Source organism: Mesitornis unicolor, unplaced genomic scaffold (assembly GCF_000695765.1).
Source record: "Mesitornis unicolor isolate BGI_N332 unplaced genomic scaffold, ASM69576v1 scaffold43385, whole genome shotgun sequence".
Lineage (NCBI taxonomy): Eukaryota > Metazoa > Chordata > Aves > Mesitornithiformes > Mesitornithidae > Mesitornis > Mesitornis unicolor.
This window is the reverse complement of record NW_010185599.1, coordinates 5,164-24,759: the sequence shown is the minus strand read 5'-3', so window position 1 is coordinate 24,759 and position 19,596 is coordinate 5,164. Positions and strand designations below refer to the sequence as shown.

At 55.7% G+C, this 19,596-nt stretch overlaps 1 protein-coding gene across 1 annotated transcript; it reads left to right on the top strand.

Moving 5' to 3' along the window:
- The first annotated feature begins 696 nt into the window (after positions 1-696).
- Positions 697-12,124, top strand: POMGNT1 (protein O-linked mannose N-acetylglucosaminyltransferase 1 (beta 1,2-)). Its single transcript, XM_010184894.1, has 21 exons — positions 697-878; positions 2,378-2,486; positions 2,886-3,001; positions 3,312-3,377; positions 3,819-3,932; positions 4,601-4,718; positions 4,990-5,088; positions 5,578-5,696; positions 6,271-6,341; positions 6,641-6,716; positions 8,178-8,261; positions 8,394-8,435; positions 8,642-8,700; positions 9,259-9,331; positions 9,635-9,763; positions 10,093-10,218; positions 10,367-10,431; positions 10,803-10,847; positions 10,999-11,134; positions 11,615-11,724; positions 12,022-12,124. The coding sequence occupies exons 1-21, from the start codon at positions 768-770 to the stop codon at positions 12,122-12,124; spliced, it is 1,971 nt and encodes a 656-aa protein (XP_010183196.1). The 5' UTR covers positions 697-767.
- The last annotated feature ends 7,472 nt before the right edge of the window (positions 12,125-19,596 follow it).

Here is a 19,596-nt window from a genome sequence, read left to right as displayed (position 1 = left end):
TGCTGTGCGGTCCCCACCCCGTAACTGATGCTTCCCACCCTGCCTGACCATGTGGGGGGAGGCCTGTGCTGCAACCAGGCCCTTGGCTCTGCCCGGCCTCCGCAGCCTGCACCAGGCCCGGTGGGTTGTGTGGGGAGCCTGGCCTCCTCTGGGGACAGCCCCTCTGCCTCGGGATCTGCAGCAGTGCTATGGCCCAGCTCTGGTCTCTGTATCTAGGCCAGCTGTGTCCCTGTTAGTGGGGATGCTGCTGCTTCACGGCCTCATTGCTGCAAGAGAGAAGGTATCCCCCCGCCCGGGACCCCACAGGCCGCTATGGCCAGCGATGGCACCTCCGTAATGCCTGCCAGTCTGGGGCCTGTCATCTGCTCATGCCTCTTGTTTTTCTAGAGGGTGGGAGTGGGCCCACTGCAGTGCCATGGCCTTGCTAAGGTGATGCCTGGAGCAGAGGTCCTCACTGGTCTGTGGGTTCGAGGACTTTCCACTGCCCTGCTTACAGTCTTGCAGTGATGCCTGGCCTCGGGTATGGCTCCCTGCAGGACTAGGGGCACTGACAGGCAGCAAAGCTCTGTGGGGCTTCTGCTTGTGGTACATGAGTGCTATTCATGGCCACTGCTTGTGCCAGGCCCTCTTTGCTGGGGAGGGGTTTTGAAGGTGCTTGCCTTTCTCACCCCACGCCCATCTTGTCCTGGCAGGGAGCCCCGATGGACATGAGAGCGGAGCAGAGCGTGTCCTGACCCCCACCACTCCACGCGGCTACCCCTGTGACTATGGACGAGTGGAAACCCAACCCTGCCATCAAGCCCCACAAGAAGCGGAGCTGGTACCTTGCCTGGAAGTACAAACTGATGAACCAGCGTGCGCTGCGGAAGCTGTGCCAGGTGAGTCATCCACCAGCCTGGGGTGGATTAGGGAGGATAAGAGGAAGATCTATAGAGTTTACAAGCTTATGGAGCAGCTGTGTGGGCAGAGGTGGGTCTGCTGGCAGTCCTGAGTGACCTAACATGCTGGGGAAGCATAACTTGTCCCACAAAAAGCTACCTCCAGTGGCTTTGCACTCATGCATGGAAGGGTCTGCCGTATCTAGCAGATCCTTCTAGTTGCAAGTGGACCTGTTGTGTGGCTATGGCAGGAGATAAAATTAGCCAGGCATCCTTGGGAGGCTTTCAGCTAGAATCCTGACTGATTTCCTCCTGTCTTGGTTCTGGACCTGTGCTGAGTGGAGCAGGGCTCTGCCTGCAGTGGGAAGCCAGTCCTGCCCTGTTTGGCTTGCAGAGCGAGCCTGGTATAAGAGACAACAGGTGGACGGAGAAAATAAGGCTGAGTAATGGGATCTTATGCCCCAGAGGCAGCTGGCGTCTGGGAAAGCCATGGACCTGCTCGCTTGTGCTGTAAAACGGCTAATCCTCAGTGGAGCCAGTGTCCTGGGGGGTGTCTGGTGGTGTAAGGACAGGGAGGGTCTGTGGCCGCATGGCAGCGAGCTGCAGAAAAGGGGCCGTCCTGAGATGAGCAGAGCTCGGTGAAATCTGGCAGTTTGTTTCTGTGGGAGGGAGCGGAAGAGGGAAGGTTTTGCATGTGCCTGGGAGGGCGAAGGCTCACAAGGGCTCCATGAGAAAGGAGACTGCTCAGTCCGGTGTCCCCTGGGGTGCCCCAGACTTTGGGAATGGGCCTGGTTGTTCAGGCAGGCAATGCTTGCTGTGCTGAGGACAACAGGCTAGAGCCTGTCTGCTGTCATCTCTCTCCTTCATGGCACTGCTTTGGCTGAAAACACAGAGGAAAATGGAGCTTAAAATATGTAAACTAGAGCTGCAGATGTGGAGTAGCCAGGTTTACAGCAGCTCAGCCTCTATCAGTGGCTCTGACTGAGCCAGCCTTGCCAGACCCAGCTGCTGGTCCTGCTTGGTGCTGCCTCTTTCAGGCAGATTGCCTTGAATACACAGACTGCCACCCTGAATACATCCTCTGATTGCAGAGGGAGAGACAAGAGTAGTGATGCTGCAGGAAAGGCAGAAGTTAAGGTTACTGGGGGAGCTGTAACTCTGAATTACCAAGCTTTTTGCATGCAAAGAACCTCCACCTTGATGCAGTATTTTAGGAGAAATCTGCTCACAGATCTGGAAGCAGGAATATGTTGGAAGTGGGTTAGCTATCTCCTATCAAGAAGTTGGTGCTCTTCAGCTGATGAAAGCATATCACCTTAAAACTTGGTCATCTGTATTTCTTTCTCTTTGCCTTCCCCCAGAAGAGACCACGGGAAATAACAGATCCTTGTGATCCCTTGCAAGATCTCCTTGGGGTGCCCTGCAGCCTCTGCCAAGCAGGTGGCCTGATCTTGGGTTGTTTCTTACAAGTTGCTAATGCAAAGCCTCCTGCATTGCAGACAGGTGCTGTCCTCTTCCTGCTCGTGACTGTAATTGTGAACATCAAGCTGATCTTGGACACCAGGAGGGCTGCTTATGAGGAGGAAGAGGAGTCTGCACAGGACTACGGTGAGGGGCAGCATCTTGCTTTTGTTTGAAAGCAAGGAAACCAGAGGGAGAGAATTAATTTCTTTAAGTTGAAGCAAACTCGTGACCAGCTGCAGCACAACAGACAGGTCTGTGCATGTGGCTTTAACAAAAATGAATAGAAAAGACTGTTCCCATTCTTGGTCTGTCTACTCCATGCTTCAGCACGTTTGACTGCAGAGGTCTGTGTGGGATAGCTGGGGCCAGACCTGTTGCCATTTTGGATTTCCCTTACTTGCTATCCCCTATAGATGACCCATGGTTTGCTGGGATGGGATACCTGATGGGCATGACCTCCTGGAGGTTTGGCTGGGCTAGCACCAAGCAGAGACAAGTCAGAGGTGCCTTGGCTGATTGGAACTGGGCATTTCTCCCCTGTAGATGATGAGATGCTGAATGTGGAGGTCCCTAGGCACCCTGTCAGCAACAAGAAGGTCTTGGACGTCGAGGTGTACTCCAGCCGGTCAAAGGTCTACGTGGCTGTGGATGGGACGACAGTAAGCGACGGGTGCTGATTGTCCCTGTGAGCACAGAGGGTGGATGGAGCTGAATGGGTGAAGCCACAAGCTGGGTGGTGAGAGCAATTCAGTGGCTGGCAAAAAGGTCAGGAGCGGATCCCCCTCCTGCCCACAGGACTGTGGAGGTGGTGTCCCACATTGTCTTCTACTCTGGCATCCGTCACTGCCATGAGCAAAGCCGAAATGTCACAGGAGAGAGACTTGCCCCTTGTTTGGGGACTCAACTGTGCTGAATGGACAAGGAATAGAAGGTCTTGGCATATGGTTCTCATTACTTTTGCACTTGCAGGTCCTGGAAGATGAGGCTCGGGAGCAGGGAAGAGGGATCCATGTCATCGTCTTGAATCAGGCTACGGTAAAGCATTCCTGTGTGTCTGCATTTGTCTTTCTTATTGGGCAGTGTTTGTCCTTGCTCTTTAACCATTGGGTGGGTGCATGAGGCAAAGGGCAGCCAGGATTGACTTCCCCAGATGCTGGCTTGCCTGTAATTTCCAGAACACAATGTGGTCACCCAGAGGGTCCCTGCACTGTTTCTTTTGTACTTGCCTCACTGTTCTTGGGGAGCAAGCAGTAGAATAGTTGTGAGGTTGGATAATCCTGTCCCATGGACTTCAGTGCACCTTCTGTCATGCATGAAGGCCTGAGGGCTGAATTTGCCTGGGGACTAACTCCCTGGCATGCCAGAAAAGTAACTCATCGTTACTCAGGCTCTGAGGCTTCTAGAACAGATTTCCGTAATTGTGCGTGTGCTGGCCATACAGCCTTTAAGATGCGTCTGACATTTGAATACCAACAGGGTCATGTGATGGCCAAGAGGGTCTTCGACACCTATTCTCCACATGAAGATGAAGCCATGGTACTTTTCCTCAACATGGTTGCCCGAGGTCGGATCCTGATCTTCACCATTAAGGTATGTGACTTTAGTGTCAAAAGAAAAAAGTCAAGATGTCTTGAGTCAGGATGCCCTAAAGTTGTCTAGGTAGTTCCCTCCTGAATGTTATCAGAGCTAAATGTCACATCCCTACTGGGCTATGCCTCCCTCGCTGGATCACCTCCCTTGTCCTCTCATTCCTCTCTGTTACTACAGATACTGGTGTGTGCCCAGCGAGGCAGGAGAACAGAAAGCAGATGTGTCAGCTTGCAGCAATAAACAAGAGGTTAGGTGGAGAATGGACATAAGCTAATATAAGGATGTGGTGGGTCCCATCTGGGTCCCTGATCCAGGCTTTACAGGTGGCACTGTGGACTCTGCTGGCTCTGGGCTGCTGTGTGAGCAGCACTATCCTTCTTCAGGGATTCAGGTTTAGCTGTGTGAAGTGTTGCTGAACACATGGCTGTGGTTGAGAACAATTTGATCTCAAGGAAACAGGAGTCTGTGACTTCTTTGACCTCTCTGTGGATCATGATGAAGCCACCGGCAGGCTTAATGGCACAGAGACAGGAACCTGCTCGTGAAGGTTTCTGGCTCAACTGGTTCAAGGGTAGGAGTGGGCCCTGTACCTCTTTGGTATTGATGGGAGACTTTCCTTGTCTCCGTCAGAAGCTAGACCTCAGCTGCAGGGTTGTGTTTTGTTCCAGGATGAAGGCTCTTTTCACCTCAAGGACACAGCCAAGAATGTTCTGAAAAGCCTGGGGAGCCAAGTTGCACCATTCCTCAGCTGGAGAGACATGTGGACCTTTGTGGGAAAGAAGGGAGGTAAGTCTAGCACAGGCCAGGAAAAGACAGCTGAAGACAGCCAGCCCATCCTCAGAATGCTGTATGAGCAAGGAACAAGTTACAGAGAGCAGGCAACTTCGTTTCTGGGATGAGGGAGGGGGTGGAAGCAAAGTGTGGCCCTTCAGCAGCTTGCCAGGGGCCAGTGGGAGAAAGCACCAGGCTGCCACCTAGAGCTGCAGCCCCTGGTCATGCCTTGACACAGCAGGGTTGAGCCCTTCCAGGCAGTCCTGACTCTGTGTTCCTGCTCCAGGGGAAGTGTACGGGGAGAAGCATGCCAAGTCACCTGCCCTGTCGACATGGGGTGACCCTGTACTGCTGAAGACAGAAGTTCATCTGACGTCTGTGGAAGGTAGGAAGCAAGATCCGCTTGTGGTGTCAGGTATCTGAGATGTGTCTGCCTGCTGCTCTTGGTGTTTTTGAGTCAAAGCCATAGGTCTGTTAGCAACATTCCAGGATGCATTCAAGGCTATTTAAGATCAGTATGATAACTTATAAAATGGGGCCAGCCTCCCTTCTTCCTGCTTCCGTGGTAATTCCAGGCATGGTTGTTGAGAAAGGTGAGGATGGGGAAGTGGGGATGTGGTCTAGCTAATTGTCACCTCTCCAAACCACGCCTGTTCCAGTCTCTTCTGACTGTTGGCCTTGAACGTGGCTCACTGCTGCTCAGAGAGACCATATGGTGGGGATGCTCCTTCTGGCATCCAGAAGTGTTGCTTCTTCATATTAATAAGGGCTGACTTGGCGATGGCTGAGCCCAGGGAGAGCCATCTGTGTGGCAGTGCACAAGGTGAGGTCCTGGGGATGAGCAGTCTTTTTTTTACCTCTTTGATGCCTCCAGATGCTGAGTGCCATTGGCCCGTGAACCGCCGCCGGAAGAGGTTCTGCAGCAAAGTAGAAGGTTATGGCAGTGTCTGCAGCTGCAAAGACCCCACGCCCATTGAGTTCAACCCTGATCCTGTGAGTGTAGGGGCAGAGTGTTTGGGGTAGGCTCCAGGAGAGAGGGCTGGACTGATCTAGGTTTCCAGCTCAGATGCAGAGCTCTGTCCTCATGCACTTGCTGAGTGGTGAAAAACTGCTCTGGAGCAAGCTCTTAGCCCCTGCTAAAGGTAGAATGAATACACCTGGGTCAGGTCATGCCTGGGAAGGGGAGTTCCCTTGCCCTACATCTGCCCTGAGCTGCCAGGTTATGATGACTCTAGGGATCTCAGTCTGAGCAGCAGAGCCTGTACGTTTGGAGACAGCACCTGTGTGTTTGGGCTGTCCTTGGCGCAATGCTGAAGGGTTTGGTCAAAGGTGTCTGGGTGGATGCAAGCTGGGTTTTGGGAGGTGGGTCTGAGGTGGGGCAAAGGGAAAGCTGGCAGAGTTTCCAGCAGTGCTGAGTGGAGTTCTGGTTGGATTGGTGTGGTCGTGGGCCAAGGGGTAGGACTGTGCTGCTCAGCTGTGTAATAGCAGGGCCTGTCCCTAACCCTTGGATCCTGCTCTCGTTGGCATGGCGTTCCTAAGACCCACTCACACACATTTTCTCTTCCAGCTCAAAGACAACAAAGTCTTCGATGTGCCTGTAGCTGTTATTGCAGGGAACCGTCCAAACTACCTGTACAGGTAAGCACTTCCAGAGGACTTCTATGGCTTCTCTGCTCTGTGCCATGAGACCACACAAGGCCCAGACCCTCCCCTTTGTCCTGCTGGCAGGATCCAGCCTCCTCCTGGAGGTGCAATGTAGACCTGCTTGGACAGGACAGATCCTGGGGTCCTTGGCCATGAGAAAGGGAAGAGCCCAGGAGCAGTAGGTCCTGTTCCCTTGCCATGCACCTGTTCTCCCACCCCAGGGGATCCATACCACTCTGCTGAGTGACCTGGGCCTGCTGGGGCTGTGCTTAGGTCCATCAATCTCTCCACAGGATGCTGCGCTCCTTGCTGTCAGCTCAAGGTGTCAATCCTCAGATGATCACAGTTTTCATCGATGGGTACTATGAGGTGAGAGCACTCCCAGACATCCCTGTAACCTGGTTCTTGGTCCTCTAGCAAGGTGATGTGGTGCTTCCCCAGTCTTTGGTGGGTGGCAGGCTATGAGCCCCTTCACTCTTCCTCCTGCTGTGGGTCATACTGTTCCTCCTCACTCCTGTACAAAGTCATTCAACTTAGCCAAGCCATGAGTGTGGATAAAGCTGCCTTGTCCTTTCCCAAAGCCCAGGTTTGACATCCCCATGTCAGAAAGGGGCTGCTGTGCAGGAATGAGGTGGTTATGCTGGGCTCTCCCTGTCACCTTTTCTTGCTTGATGAGTATCACCAGCCCTTTGCGCAGGCTCTGAGTGTAACACTGTCTGTCCAGCTCCCTTGTCTGAAGTGAAACAAACCAGTCCAGCTGTGCCTGTCTAACTCCGCTCTTGGTAACAAGCGAAGAGACCCAAAGCAGTCTGTTACCACAAGGCTAATGAAAGCTGAGGCCAGGTAGAGAACTGGCCCTTCAGAGGGCAAAAACCTTCCTGTCAGCTCAACCTTATAAAGCTCTGGAGGATGCCACTGCAAGCCTTGGCTCTCTGGCAGCAGGATGTGCTCTGGGACAGGCATGTGGGATCTTAGGAGGTTTCAGGCTTGCTAGCCCTCATCTCTGCAGCAGCCCATGAGATGTTGTCTGGTTGCCTTGTGATGGAGATGGGAAAGGGAAAAGACTTGTTCTCTTGCAGGCTGCTCCCACTACTGCCAGGTTGTGGGGCTGGGGGAGCTGGTTTGTTTATGCAGACTCTTGCTGCAGCACATCAGAGTGGTTAAAGATAGCAGCATCCATTGCCATGGCAACTGGAGCAGCATCCCTCAGCTACAAGGGGGCAGCCTGGATGCTCACACTGCCATGGTGGATACCAGGGAAAGGGTGCAACGGTAGCTGCTCCTCTCTTTTGTATCTTGGAGGTGGGAAGGACAGTAAGTGGGTAGAGAAGGCCTCAGTGGGATCTTCTCAAGGCAGAGATACATCAGCCCAAATACAGATTACTTCTGACCCCAGTGCAGATGTGCTTGGTCAGAGAGGTCCCCTTTTGTGGCAACTGAGAGAAAATGAAGTTGATTGTGGTCTTGACATTAAGCAGCTAGTAGGTGTTTCTGGCTATACCTGTTTTCTTTCTTCACTGTCCATGGGGGACTGGGAATCTGGGGCCTCTTGCATGTCCTTGGATGCAACTTTGGGTCTGCAAGCTAGCAGGGGTAACAGAAACTTACGGTAATACTTAAGGGCTGAAGGGCCAAGAGGGTTTGTAAGTTCCTTGCTGCAAGGTCTACAGTACAGCATCATTTGGAGCCTCGCTTGTCCCCAAGAGGACAGCCACGCGCAGGGCATATGGCACAGGCATATTCTTGTCCCAGGGAGCTGATGCTGGCAGAAGGTGAGAAGAACATATCCAGACTCACACATTTTATGAGCTTTCTGCCATCCTGTTGCAGGAGCCAATGGATGTTGTGGAGCTGTTTGGCCTCTCAGGAATCCAGCACACTCCCATCAGCATTAAAAATGCCAGAGTTTCCCAGGTGAGAGACCTTTCCCAAATCCTGGGAGAGTTATTTCCTGGGACCTAGGATAGCATTTAAGAGAGGCAGGCTTAGTCCCCAGTTTGTGCCAGCTTGATGCTAACACAGGCAATGATCTGTCTTTTCTTGTAGCACTACAAAGCCAGTCTGACTGCAACCTTCAACCTGTTCCCGGTGAGTGACACCTCTGCCTGTGCCCTGTCTGAGTGCTCACCTGTGGGGGCAAGGCAGCACAAGGAGAGTGGCATCTGTGACCCCTGTCTCACAGAAGCTTGAATCAGTCCTGTGGGGCAAGGAATAGCACAGGCAGGGAATGCTGCTTGGTGTCTCTGCTCTGTCCTGTTCTTCTCTGTCCTTCTGACATTCTCCTTGCCCTACAGGATGCTAAATTTGTTGTGGTTCTGGAGGAAGACCTTGACATTTCTGTTGACTTCTTCAGGTAAAGCTGTGGGTTCCTGTTTGGGTGTGGCATTTCCTAGAAGTTCTCTGGCTGCTTAGGAGAGACCAGATCCCTGCCATGCTGTAGCTCACCTGTCTGAGGCTAGAGCAGTCCCCAGACAACAGCCATAACTGAGCTCTGCCTGCAGAGAGGTCAGGTCTTGGATCCACTGTCCTGGCACTCAGTGCAGGGTGACTTCAGGGTCTGGGATCTCTTCCTCATTTGCTTTTTGGGGACACTGTTCCATTCTGTACGCACACAGTTGAGACTGCCCCTTAGCAAGAGGATAGGCACAGTGTCTACTGGGGCTTCTTTCTTTTTAAGGAAGAGGGACTTGGATGGAGTAGGAGACAATGTTATCCCCTCCCCATGGTGAGGTGCAGCTTAGCTTGTTTAGGTGCTCCTCCCCTGATTTCACACCAACATCAGTCATCTCAGCCCAAGAGTTGAGTTAAATAGTCCCAGCAGTTGATGGTGGCTCATCCCTTGGTAAAAAATTTGCCTTAGTTTGCCTGGGGGAAGCATGTTTGACCAGGGACCGGGCAACTCTTTCCTCAGCTTTCTGAGCCAGTCGATACATCTTCTGGAGGAGGACGAGAGCCTGTACTGCATCTCGGCTTGGAATGACCAGGTGGGTCAGGAGGGATGGCGGAGCAGGAACACCTCTGCCCTGTGTTGTTCCCAAGTCAGGCTGGGGTCTGAGTTCCTTCTGTAAAGCAAGGCGTGTGTCCCACCATCATCCTAGGTGGGTCTGTCTCCCCAGCCCTGGACCGTTCAGAAGTGCCCCTGAAAATAACCATCTTGTCCCTGCCATGTGCTTCCCAGTGGCTGTCCCCTGCTCCCTGTGCTGGAAGTCTCCACAGAGCAGAATGCCTCCTATTTTGGCAGGGTAGGGGTGCATTCAGGGTGCTGAATGCTCCCTGTAATATCTCAGGGCTATGAGCACACGGCTGAGGACCCCTCACTCCTGTACCGCGTGGAGTCCATGCCAGGCCTGGGCTGGGTGCTCCGGAAGAGCCTGTACAAAGATGAGCTGGAGCCAAAGTGGCCAACCCCTGAGAAGGTGAGTACCCTTTTAGGGACCCTGCCTTCTGCACCCCCATCTCTGTCCATCAGCAGTCTCTGACCATCACCCAGTCCCTATGGGTATTGCTCTTGGAGGGGCCCCGGCTCTTCCTGAGCTTCCACTGGGAAGGATGCAGAAAGGATTTGGGACAGACAGTAGTAACTAGAGGACCACGTAACCAGCCACAGAGCTGGCTGGAACAGCACAGCCAGGCTGGGGCCAAAGGGGCTAGAGCTGATGTAAGCAGTCAGAAAGGTCCCTGGATGGCCACGCTACCAAATCGTGTCGCCAAACTTGAGTGCGAATGTCAGGTTTCCTCTCCGCAGCTCTGGGACTGGGACATGTGGATGCGGATGCCAGAACAGCGGAAGGGCCGGGAGTGCATCATCCCTGACATCTCGCGCTCCTACCACTTCGGCATTGTGGGGCTCAACATGAACGGCTACTTTCATGTGAGTGACCTCCCTTAGCCCCCACGTCCCATCCCGGCGCTGAGCTCTGACTCGGCCACCTCTCCAGGTAGCGGGAATACTTCAGGTGACCTCCAAGTACTGCTGACTCGTCCCTGTTTTCCTTCCTTCCTCTCTGTCTTCCTCCCAGGAAGCCTACTTCAAGAAGCACAAGTTCAACACAGTTCCGAATGTCCAGCTTAAAAATGTGGAGAGGTGAGTGCTGCTCAGAATGAGAGTGGGATGAAACAGCTGCTTGATCTGACCCTTCTCACCTTGTGCTGGGGATGTCTCCCTTCTGGAACAACAGCCGTAGCCTCAAGCCCCAGCACACTGACCTCCACTGGGGAATGCTTGCAGTGGTTTTGTGTGGTTGGGTTCAGCTACCCTGTGTTCCTGGTGGACATGTTGAAGAGTCACATTTTTGCTGCCACATCCTTCACAATATGTGGCAGTCCCTGCGCTCCATTCGTTGGCCTCAACTTGCCTTTTTGTGTTACACTGGGGCAGTCTTAAATTTGGATCATCTTGGGATGATCCCTGCCTGTCCAACTGACTGTCCTGATCTCTGTGTTCTCCTCCAACAGCTTGAGGAAGGATGCCTACGAGACTGAAATTCACCGGCTCCTGGGGTAAGTGCCTGCAGGGAGGTTGGGAGACCAACAGAAGAAAGGGTGGAGGTGGTCCTGGCAGCCCCAGCCACCTCTTGCCTGTCTGAAGTGCCCTTCTGTGGGAACAGGGAGGAGGTGGAGTCCCCTCTCACTCCCTGTTCTGTTTCCACAGTGAGGCTGAGGTCTTGGACCACAGCAAGAACCCCTGTGAGGACTCCTTTGTGCCCGACACCGAGGGCAGGGTCTATGTCATGTTCATCCGGATGGAGCAGGAGGCAGATTTCACCACCTGGACTCAGCTTGCCAAGGTGAGGCCGCTGACATAGCCCATCTGTACCCATGCACCAATCTTTGCCATCATCTGGCTGCTGTTCTTGGGTTTGTCCATGGCCTTGGATGCAGCTCAGCAAATGGATTCTTGCTGCCCTTGAGTGGTATTTAAGCTTTTGGTGTTTATGAAAGGCACTGGGTCATCCAGGGCAAGATGTGTGGCTTCATGGAGAAAAAGTTTAACAACAACCTCCCTGTGTGGGACCCCAGAGTCTGAGCTTGTCTGGATGATTCCATCACTTACCTGGAGATGATGGCCAACTCCCCTGTCCTGAGGCAGGGATGAGAGCAGATTCCTCCTCTTCTCTAACTGTTGGTGACTGGAAGGGATGCTGCCCTGTGCTGTCCTCTCTCCGTGTCTCAATGAGGGCAGGAGTGATGGCTCTCTCCTTGCCAGAGGACATCTGCCCCTGGTGTCTGTCTCCAGGCTCTGATACCTGTTCCTCCCACCATCCTAGTGCCTCCACATCTGGGACCTGGACGTCCGTGGGAACCATAAGGGACTGTGGCGGCTCTTCCGCAAGAAGAACCACTTCCTGGTGGTGGGGGTCCCTGCCTCCCCCTACTCGTGAGTATCTGGGGCACACCAACACAACTGTGTAATTCCCCTGCCTCCATCCTCATGGTGCTGTCCCCTGCCCAGGGCACTGCATCATCCACTTCTGTCCCAGCCCAATCCTGTGACTTACCACCCCCCTTCTGAATAAGTGCAGTGAGAGGTGGGGCAAGACACATGCCCAGGGCTCGAAGGTGTACCAATGGGAAGGAGATCATGCCAGGGAGGCAGGCAGTGCTTTTGAAAGTTGTGGTCCTGAGAGAGGGACCACCACCCCTGCCTGCTCCCATCCAGCCTCCTCACTTGCAGGTCCAAGAAGCCCTCGTCGGTGACACCAATCTACATGGAGCCCCCTGCCAAGGAGGAGGGGGCAGTAGCAGTGCCAGCGGTTGCTGCAGCAGAGCAGACGTGAAACTGGCAGCTGGGAAGCAAAGGGGGTTGGGGGAAGACAGAGAACCCTGTGGTGCAGAGACAGAGTTGGCAGCAGCTCTCGGAGGCTGGTGACTGGACATGGACTCCCATTTCAGGCTGCAAAATGAGACCTTGGGTTCCCTCCAGCCCACTGTTGTGGTCTCCCTCTCCCTCGCATGGGACAGGATCCTTCCCTGTAGATATACCACCCTTCATCCCAGGAACTTTTTTTTTTTAACACAGACTCTTTACTAACGCTGCTCCTGTTGCCCCTTGGCTGGGCAAGGCTGGAGAAAGGAGATGCTCAGTTGGGGGCTAGAGGGGACCTTGAGAAACACCTCTGCTTCCCTTTTTGGTCCCCAAGCCCTGAGAAGGCAGCATGCTCATGTGCAAGTGCTGCAGCCTACCAGCTGGGTGTTATTTATTGACTCTAGCCTGGCTGGCTCCGTGCCCTGTGGTGAACACGATGGTGAAGAGGGGATCTTCAGCATCTCTTCTGTCTCCTGCACAATGGATGCACCTTGAAGACTGGCTGCTGGGTTGGACATCTCTCTGCACGCCGGCTTTGCTGCTTGGGCTACAGCGACTGGTGCAGCCCAGCTCGTAGGCAAAAGGGAATGCTGAAGACGAGCTGAACTCGCAGGGGACACTCCACACCCAGCACAAGGGTGGTCAGGTGCCCCTTTACTTTCTCTGCAGTTCTGGGAGCTGGACACTACTGTAGATGGAAGTGGGCTGGCTGGGCTGTGTGCTGCGGCTCAGACCATCCTCACCCACCATCTCTGTGGGGAGCATCCCTGCCCCCCGAGTCGTGGGAGAGGGAGTGAAAGTGCCTTGCAGAGTGAGATGGGAGCAGCCAGCGGGCACCCCCCAAACTGCAGGGGCAGGATGGACCGGGGTCCTCTGGAGTGAGAGATGCTGCCCTCTCTTGCGGTCCTTGCCTGTGGTATTCCAGCCCTTGCTGAAGGCAGAGGGGGTTTGTCTTCCCAAATCCCCACCCTTACCATGGTACATTGCTAGCAGGGAAGCTGTGAGTGAGCCAGGATGGGCAGCCTGGTTCTGCTGCTGTGGTACAATCCTCATGCAAAGGGAGAGGGAGGGGGGTCCTTATCCCTGCACCATGCCTTAGGAAGGACCCCAGGGCCCCCTCCTGCCCCCAGCCACTTGGTACTAATGTCCCCCCTGCACTGGGACAGTCCTGGTCCCCTTGCTCAGTGCACCTCCCTGTCTCATCCATGCAGCGAGAGCTCTGTTCTCTGCCCAGGACCTCAGCCTTGGGCAGGGATGCTATGGTCTGGCTTGCCCTTGGGAGGAGGTTTTGCTGCTCTTCCCCTTCATTTTCTCACTGTGAACTGAGCATCAAGGGTCTACACTACACTAACTTATTTATTTATTGCTTGTGGGAAGGGGAGGATAGCAGGGAAGCAGTGTGGAGAGCTGGCAGCTCCCAGCCTGCATGAGGACAGTCGTGGGAGGTTTGTCTCTCGTCCCTCTGGCTCCATGCTCTGTTTTCCTCCTTCCTCCCTTGCCCAGCACAGGGATGAATGGTTGTGCATCTGGGAAACCTGCTCCTCTGGCTAAAACGAGCCCTGTGTGGGCACAGAGCAGCTCTAGTGTGACTGCAGGGACTCTGACCCTCGCATTCCCTTGCATGCCTGTCCCAGCAGCAGGGCTGGGATGGGTGCAGGAGGGGAACAAGAGGGTGCAGGGTGGCACCCTTGAGACTGTGGTACTGGGCTTGGGTTCAACCTTGCCTTCCTCTGCCACCCGCAGCGGGCAGGTGGCCTCTGCTGGCCCTTGGGGTGAAGCAGGTCCTTTCAGCACAGTGGGAAAGGGACTCAGCTTCTTCCCAGGGAAAGCAGCTCGCTCCCCATACCCTGCTTTGGAAAAACTCCCACAGCTCTCCACCTTGATGCCCTTTTCTTGGCATCTCTGGTCCCAAGGCCCTGTTTCCCTGAAACTAAGTGCACTCCTTTTCCCTTCTTCTCTGGCAGGGCTCAGGCTTGGCTTCTTCCTGGCTCCTCCTGGGGCTGGGGAAGGTGGTCCTACGGATGGGGGTGGCTAAACATGAATTCCCCTCTCCTCTGCTGCCCACCCTGCAGCAACCAGAGGGCCACGCTCCCTGCTCTCAGCACCAGCAGGACTTGACTGGTGGGCTTTGCGCACACCCCTCTCCCCACACCACCATGGACAGGCCGGGTGCCGTTCTCTGTCCTCCAGCAAGGCTCTGGTGCCATGGCCACGGTGGAGCTGGGTGCGTGGGCATCCCCAGGGCTTGCCGCTTTCGGAATCAAATTATTTTTTCAAGAGTAAACATTGCAAAGCTGTTGAGCCTCGTGTGTTTCATGGCTGGCCTTGCACATGGCTCAGGGCTGTGGCTACCTGCCTCAAAAGGACAGACCCGTGTGGTCTGTGCTGGAACACTGCAGAGTTAGCCCTGGGCTAACGGTGGCCCCGGGCCCCTGCCTTGCGGCTCACACGCCAGCAGAGGTCCCCCGTGCTGTGCAGTGCCGGAGCGGCTGGGACAGGTTTGTGAGCTGTTTCCTCCTTAAGCTTTGTCGCCTTTATCTTCACTTCGTCAACGGACGGAAACTCTGACTGGCTGCTTGGGTTCTCTTGCTCGGTGTAATCAGCCCCTGTGCTCCACCCCGCACCTCCAGTTGCCCTTCCCGGAGAAACACAGACCCGTGGCCCTCTGCTCCTGGCTCCGTGTTCCCTTGGGGGTCAGGAGGGTGAAGTGGCTGCTATCAGTCTGCTATCAAACAGTCTGAGCCCTGTGGGCCTCAGCTGCATTTCTGGCCTATCTGGGGGATTTGGGTTTCTTTCCTTTCAGGGAAATGAGGCCTTGAAATGAAGACCCACTGCCCAAGGTCACAGCAGAAGGAAGGGACATCATAGCTGGAGAGGACTGGGCCCCTGCCATCAACCAGCCACCGCTGGAGCTGAGACCTGATGATTGGTGTTGTGCCACACCAGGGCCAGCCCCATCCACTACTGCTAAGCTGTTCAGCCCCTGCTTTGTCATGGCTGGGGTTGGGGATGGCAGAGCAAAAGCAGGGGCTGCAGGAGGGACCTCCAGCAAAATCACCTCTGCAGCACAGCAGCCCTTGCTCCTCCCCATAGGGATGGGTGAAGCAAAGCCCAGCAAGGAGCGGGCTTGGTCCTGCCATGAGAAAAACATAGCTGCAGAGCCTCTGGGTCAGCCCTGCATGGGTGACTTTTGTGGAAAGCCCAAGATACCTCTGAATTTCTGCCCCCACGGGGCAAGGAGCCCTGGGAGGGCTGGGGGTGCACCCATTTCTGGGACAGAGACCACAGGACCCAAGTGAAACTGCTGTAGGAGAGCATTGGTCACCAGCATGGACCGGCCGCAACCTGCATCCCATACCAGCCACCTCCTGCTCCCCTGCCTCATCCCTGCAGCCAGGCTGGGCTTCCTACACGGCTGCCACCCCCTCCCTGGGACCAGACACAGCTTTGGGGACTGATGCCCTGCAGGGTGATGTGGGCTCAGGTTTGAGATCCACCACATCTCTCCCACCCCGAGGAGACAGTCTTTGCAAACTGCTGCATGTATAGGAGCTGAGACAGAGGGGTGATGCTAAAAGCAGGTTAACCCCCTTGAAGGGGACTGCCTGTGTCCGGCTGCTGGAGAGCTTTGGTTTACCCCCTCTCCCAGGTGATGGTGGTGTGGAGGTTCACCATCTGAAGGAACTCAGTCCCAAGGAGCTTTTTAGGGCAGTGGGGTCGCTCCCCATCCCGCTCACCTCCTGGCTTGACCTAGAGGTGCTGCAGCATCCCTGGGTGTCCAGGAGCTGCAGGTTCCCGGGTCCCACCTGGCCCCCAGCCCCCCTGCAGCCCGGCCTCCCCGGCTTTGTGCAGCCGTACAAAGGAGAACCTGTCTGGGCTGCTCCGCGTCCCAGGAGCTGGCTGATAATTAAACAAAAGCAAAACAGCCTTGGCGTGAAACTTGACCTTTTCAGCTTGCAGGGGGGAGGGGAATTTTGCATCATTTCTGGCCGTGGTTATTTTTATACACTACTCTTGTTTGGCAGAGATCTCTGCCAAAGGAGTGGGGAGTCCCCATGCTGCGATGATGGGCTGAGATGTGGGAGACAAGGTCCAGGTTGACTCTTCCCATGGCCCATTGGTCCCTCTGTGCCCCACAGGTGGAGGGAAGCACCCTCCAGCCAGCGTCCTCCAGGATAACAGACATGGACATCTCGAGTGGAGGATCTCAGCCCTGGAGGGATGCCAGCACCCAGGCTGTGCTGGCCCCATCCCTATCCCTACGTGTGAGGGAGACAGTGACGCTGTGCCCAAGCCACCTGCATCGCAGCTCAGGGAGCTGATCCCCAATTTTCAGCACCCTCTGCTTTATAAAGAGGTGCCCAAACCGCTCCCAGAAAGGGGCTTTGCTCAGCTCCTCCCCTTGGTCCTGGCTGCAAGGGGTCTCTCCCCTGCACCCAGCCCGTCGCTGTCCCTATCCCCTGCTGTACATCCCCACATGGAGCTGCCACCTCCTCAGCCTGGACCTAACAAAACCCGCCGGCAAATTAATCTTCAACTGGGTACCAGGATTGTTGCTGTGGTGGTTATTACGCTGTGTTCTGCCTGGCACAGCGTTAATGATTAACACGCCAGGTTCGTTGTCAGCTCCTGCCTGCTGCCTTTTGAATAGCCCTTCAGTTACAAATAACGCAGGCACTGAGCTGCCCAGGGAGCACCCTTTGGGCTGGGTGGGCACTCAGGGTGGTTTATCACTGCGGCAGGGAGGAGGAGGAAGTGGAGGGGAAGGGAAGCTGGGGAGGAAGGCTGTGCCGGGGAAAGGGTGCCTTGCTTCAACTTCTTCCACTGGCCAGCCCGTGTCCTCCGAGCATATCCTCTCCTCCCGGATCCAGGAACATCCTGGCCAGGCTGTTATGATGGGCAGGGGGAAATTCCCCACAGCGGGCACTCCTTGGGCAGCTGGTGCCACGTAAGGTTGCTTTTGCTTCCCATCTACTCCTTCGATCAGCACAAATCTGAAGAGCTGAGGTTCCTCCTCCCTCTCATGAAAACCCTGTCCCCTACCAAAGCTAATTCCCAGGAGGGAGGGCACAGCTCGTGCCATAAAGCGCTGAGTGCTGTCCGCTCCCTGCCAACACACACCCTTCTGCCACGCAGGATTTTGCCCCTTTTGCCCTGGGGCAGGTGATACCAGTGGCAAACACACCCTGCAAATCTCTGGGGACTTTGGCCCGTGCACAGCACCTGTCATGGTGGGGCAACGCTTGAGTCAGCAACCCAGGGGGCTGCCAGGGGTGAAAGGCAGCTCTGCAGGTATCTGCCTTCCCCATATGGCCAGGGGCTCCAGCCCCACCATTTTCTCCACCCTGTGCCCAAGGGGATGCTAAACACCACCCAGGAGGAGGGTGCCAGGGGGCCTGGATCCACTCCACCCAGCCAAGCCTCCAACCCAGGCACTGGTCCCTTCCTTACTGCCCCCAAGGGAGCAGCTCAGCCTGGAACCATCCCACTCCTCAAGCAGGGGGAAATTCCCTGTGTGGGCTCCAAAAGTGGCTGTTTCATGCAGGGAGAAGGTCCAAGGCTGCTGCGGGGTGGAGGGAGGAATATGGTGGCATCGGACTGGTCCCCATCACATAGGGGCTGGTGGGGCTGTGGCCTGTGGGACAAGGCCAGAGATGTCACACAGCTCCCAGGGCATAACCCACAGCTGGGGAGCACTGAGGGGTGCGTGGCCAGGGGCAGCAGGAGCCTGGGTTTGGGCAGGCAGCAGGGCACTGCCAGGGAGACTTTGCCCCCAGCTCTCCCCTACCCTGTCCCACATCTGGAAAAGAACCACCCTCACTCTGGCACACACACCCTCAGCTGCCCAGGCACCTCCAGTTCAAGGATGCCTTCCTGGAGGCAATGAGGAAGTTTCGGTTTGCTACCACATGCCCCAAGGATTTCTCGGCCTTGTGCTCTGATGGTAAAACTGTCAGCTTTTGGGGTTACGAGGTTCCTGGTGGCACCCACGCAGGTTGGTGGGGAGGGGACAGTGGGCTAGAGTGTGTCCTTGGGGGGGGGGTGGGATGGGGTCTCCAGAAGCCCCAGCAGTGCCTGATCATTGGGAAGCAGAGGGTAGGAGCACAGCAGGAACATGGGGGAGGCTGCACCAGCCTGGCTTTTCTCCCGCCCACTGCCCCACTGCGGCCCTGCAGCTGCCAGGGGAGCTCAGAGCCTGGAAGGGTGATGGGGAGGAATTGAATCCGGGATGGGAAACTGGTCCTTCGAGTTTTCCGGCAGGCAGAGGGAGGAACCAAGCCAGTGGTTACAGGGTTATTGCCAAAACTCAGCACCACAGAAACAGCCTGCCCTGTCCTGGAGAAGCCCCGTGGTTGGAAAAAGGAGCGAAGCTGGGAGCCCCAAACGGATGGACATCGCTCCCAAGCTTGCTCCACCCCACAGGGTGATGGTGAGAAGCTGTTTGCCAGGAAGTGGCTTTGCAAGGCAGTGCCAAAATGAAGGGGCAGAGCGGGTATGGCCAGGCCAGATGTGACTGGCTCAGACACCTCCAGGAAGGCTTTGGGGAGTGCCAAGGTCCTGCATTCTCAGCGAGGTAAAAGAGGAATAAAAGCCCTGACGTCAACCATGAGATCACCAGTCTATGGTGGAACTGGGACCTTCTCCCGTGCAGCAAGGAGAAAAGCAGACCATTTTCTGGCAGCTTCCCCCAAAGTCTCACCATAGGGCAGGACCAGACCCTACATCCCTGGGGCTGAGTCACCTGGGGTGGGGAACAGATCCCTGTGCCTGTCTCACTGTCACCCATCTGGTTGCTGGGAGATGCAGGACCCCGAGGGGCTGTGGCACTGCCGTGGTGCAGCCCTGTACCTGGTGCAGGAGCTGATAAGGGGGTGCCATGGCCGGCACAGTGCAAGGCAGCGCACGGGGAGGCTGTTTGCACACTGACTCCTGCCTCACTGCTAATCTCCCTGTCCTTCAGCTGCCAACCCCACAGCCCTCATGCTGTGCCCACAAACAGGGAGGTGGGGAGCCTCTTGTCAAAAATGGGGAGAAGCAGCCCTTGACAACACCCACCCCCAAACCACCTGCCTCAGCCTTGCTTTTGAAATGGGGAAACAGGCACGGCAAGTGGATGCTCAAGGTGGGGTGGTACCAACGGCAGGGAGGGAGCAATGCTGCGGAAAGAGGGTGGCTGGAAACCCCTCCAGCCCCCCCCATGATCCCCACAGTGTCAGACAGTGCTAATGGATAGAGATGCTTGGAGGTGGGGCTGGCAGGACCTGCTCCCCCTCACCACCCCATTTGGGGTTCCCAGGGCTGATGGGGACACCAGTACAACCCCCCAGGAGCCAGGCCTTTCTGAGCCAAGCTGTTTCTGAGCCTGCAAACCAGCGTTGCTGAGCAAGCGGTGGCTGCCACAAAGGCCAGGGAGGCTGCAAGGCCGGCGGCAGAGCCCGGCGC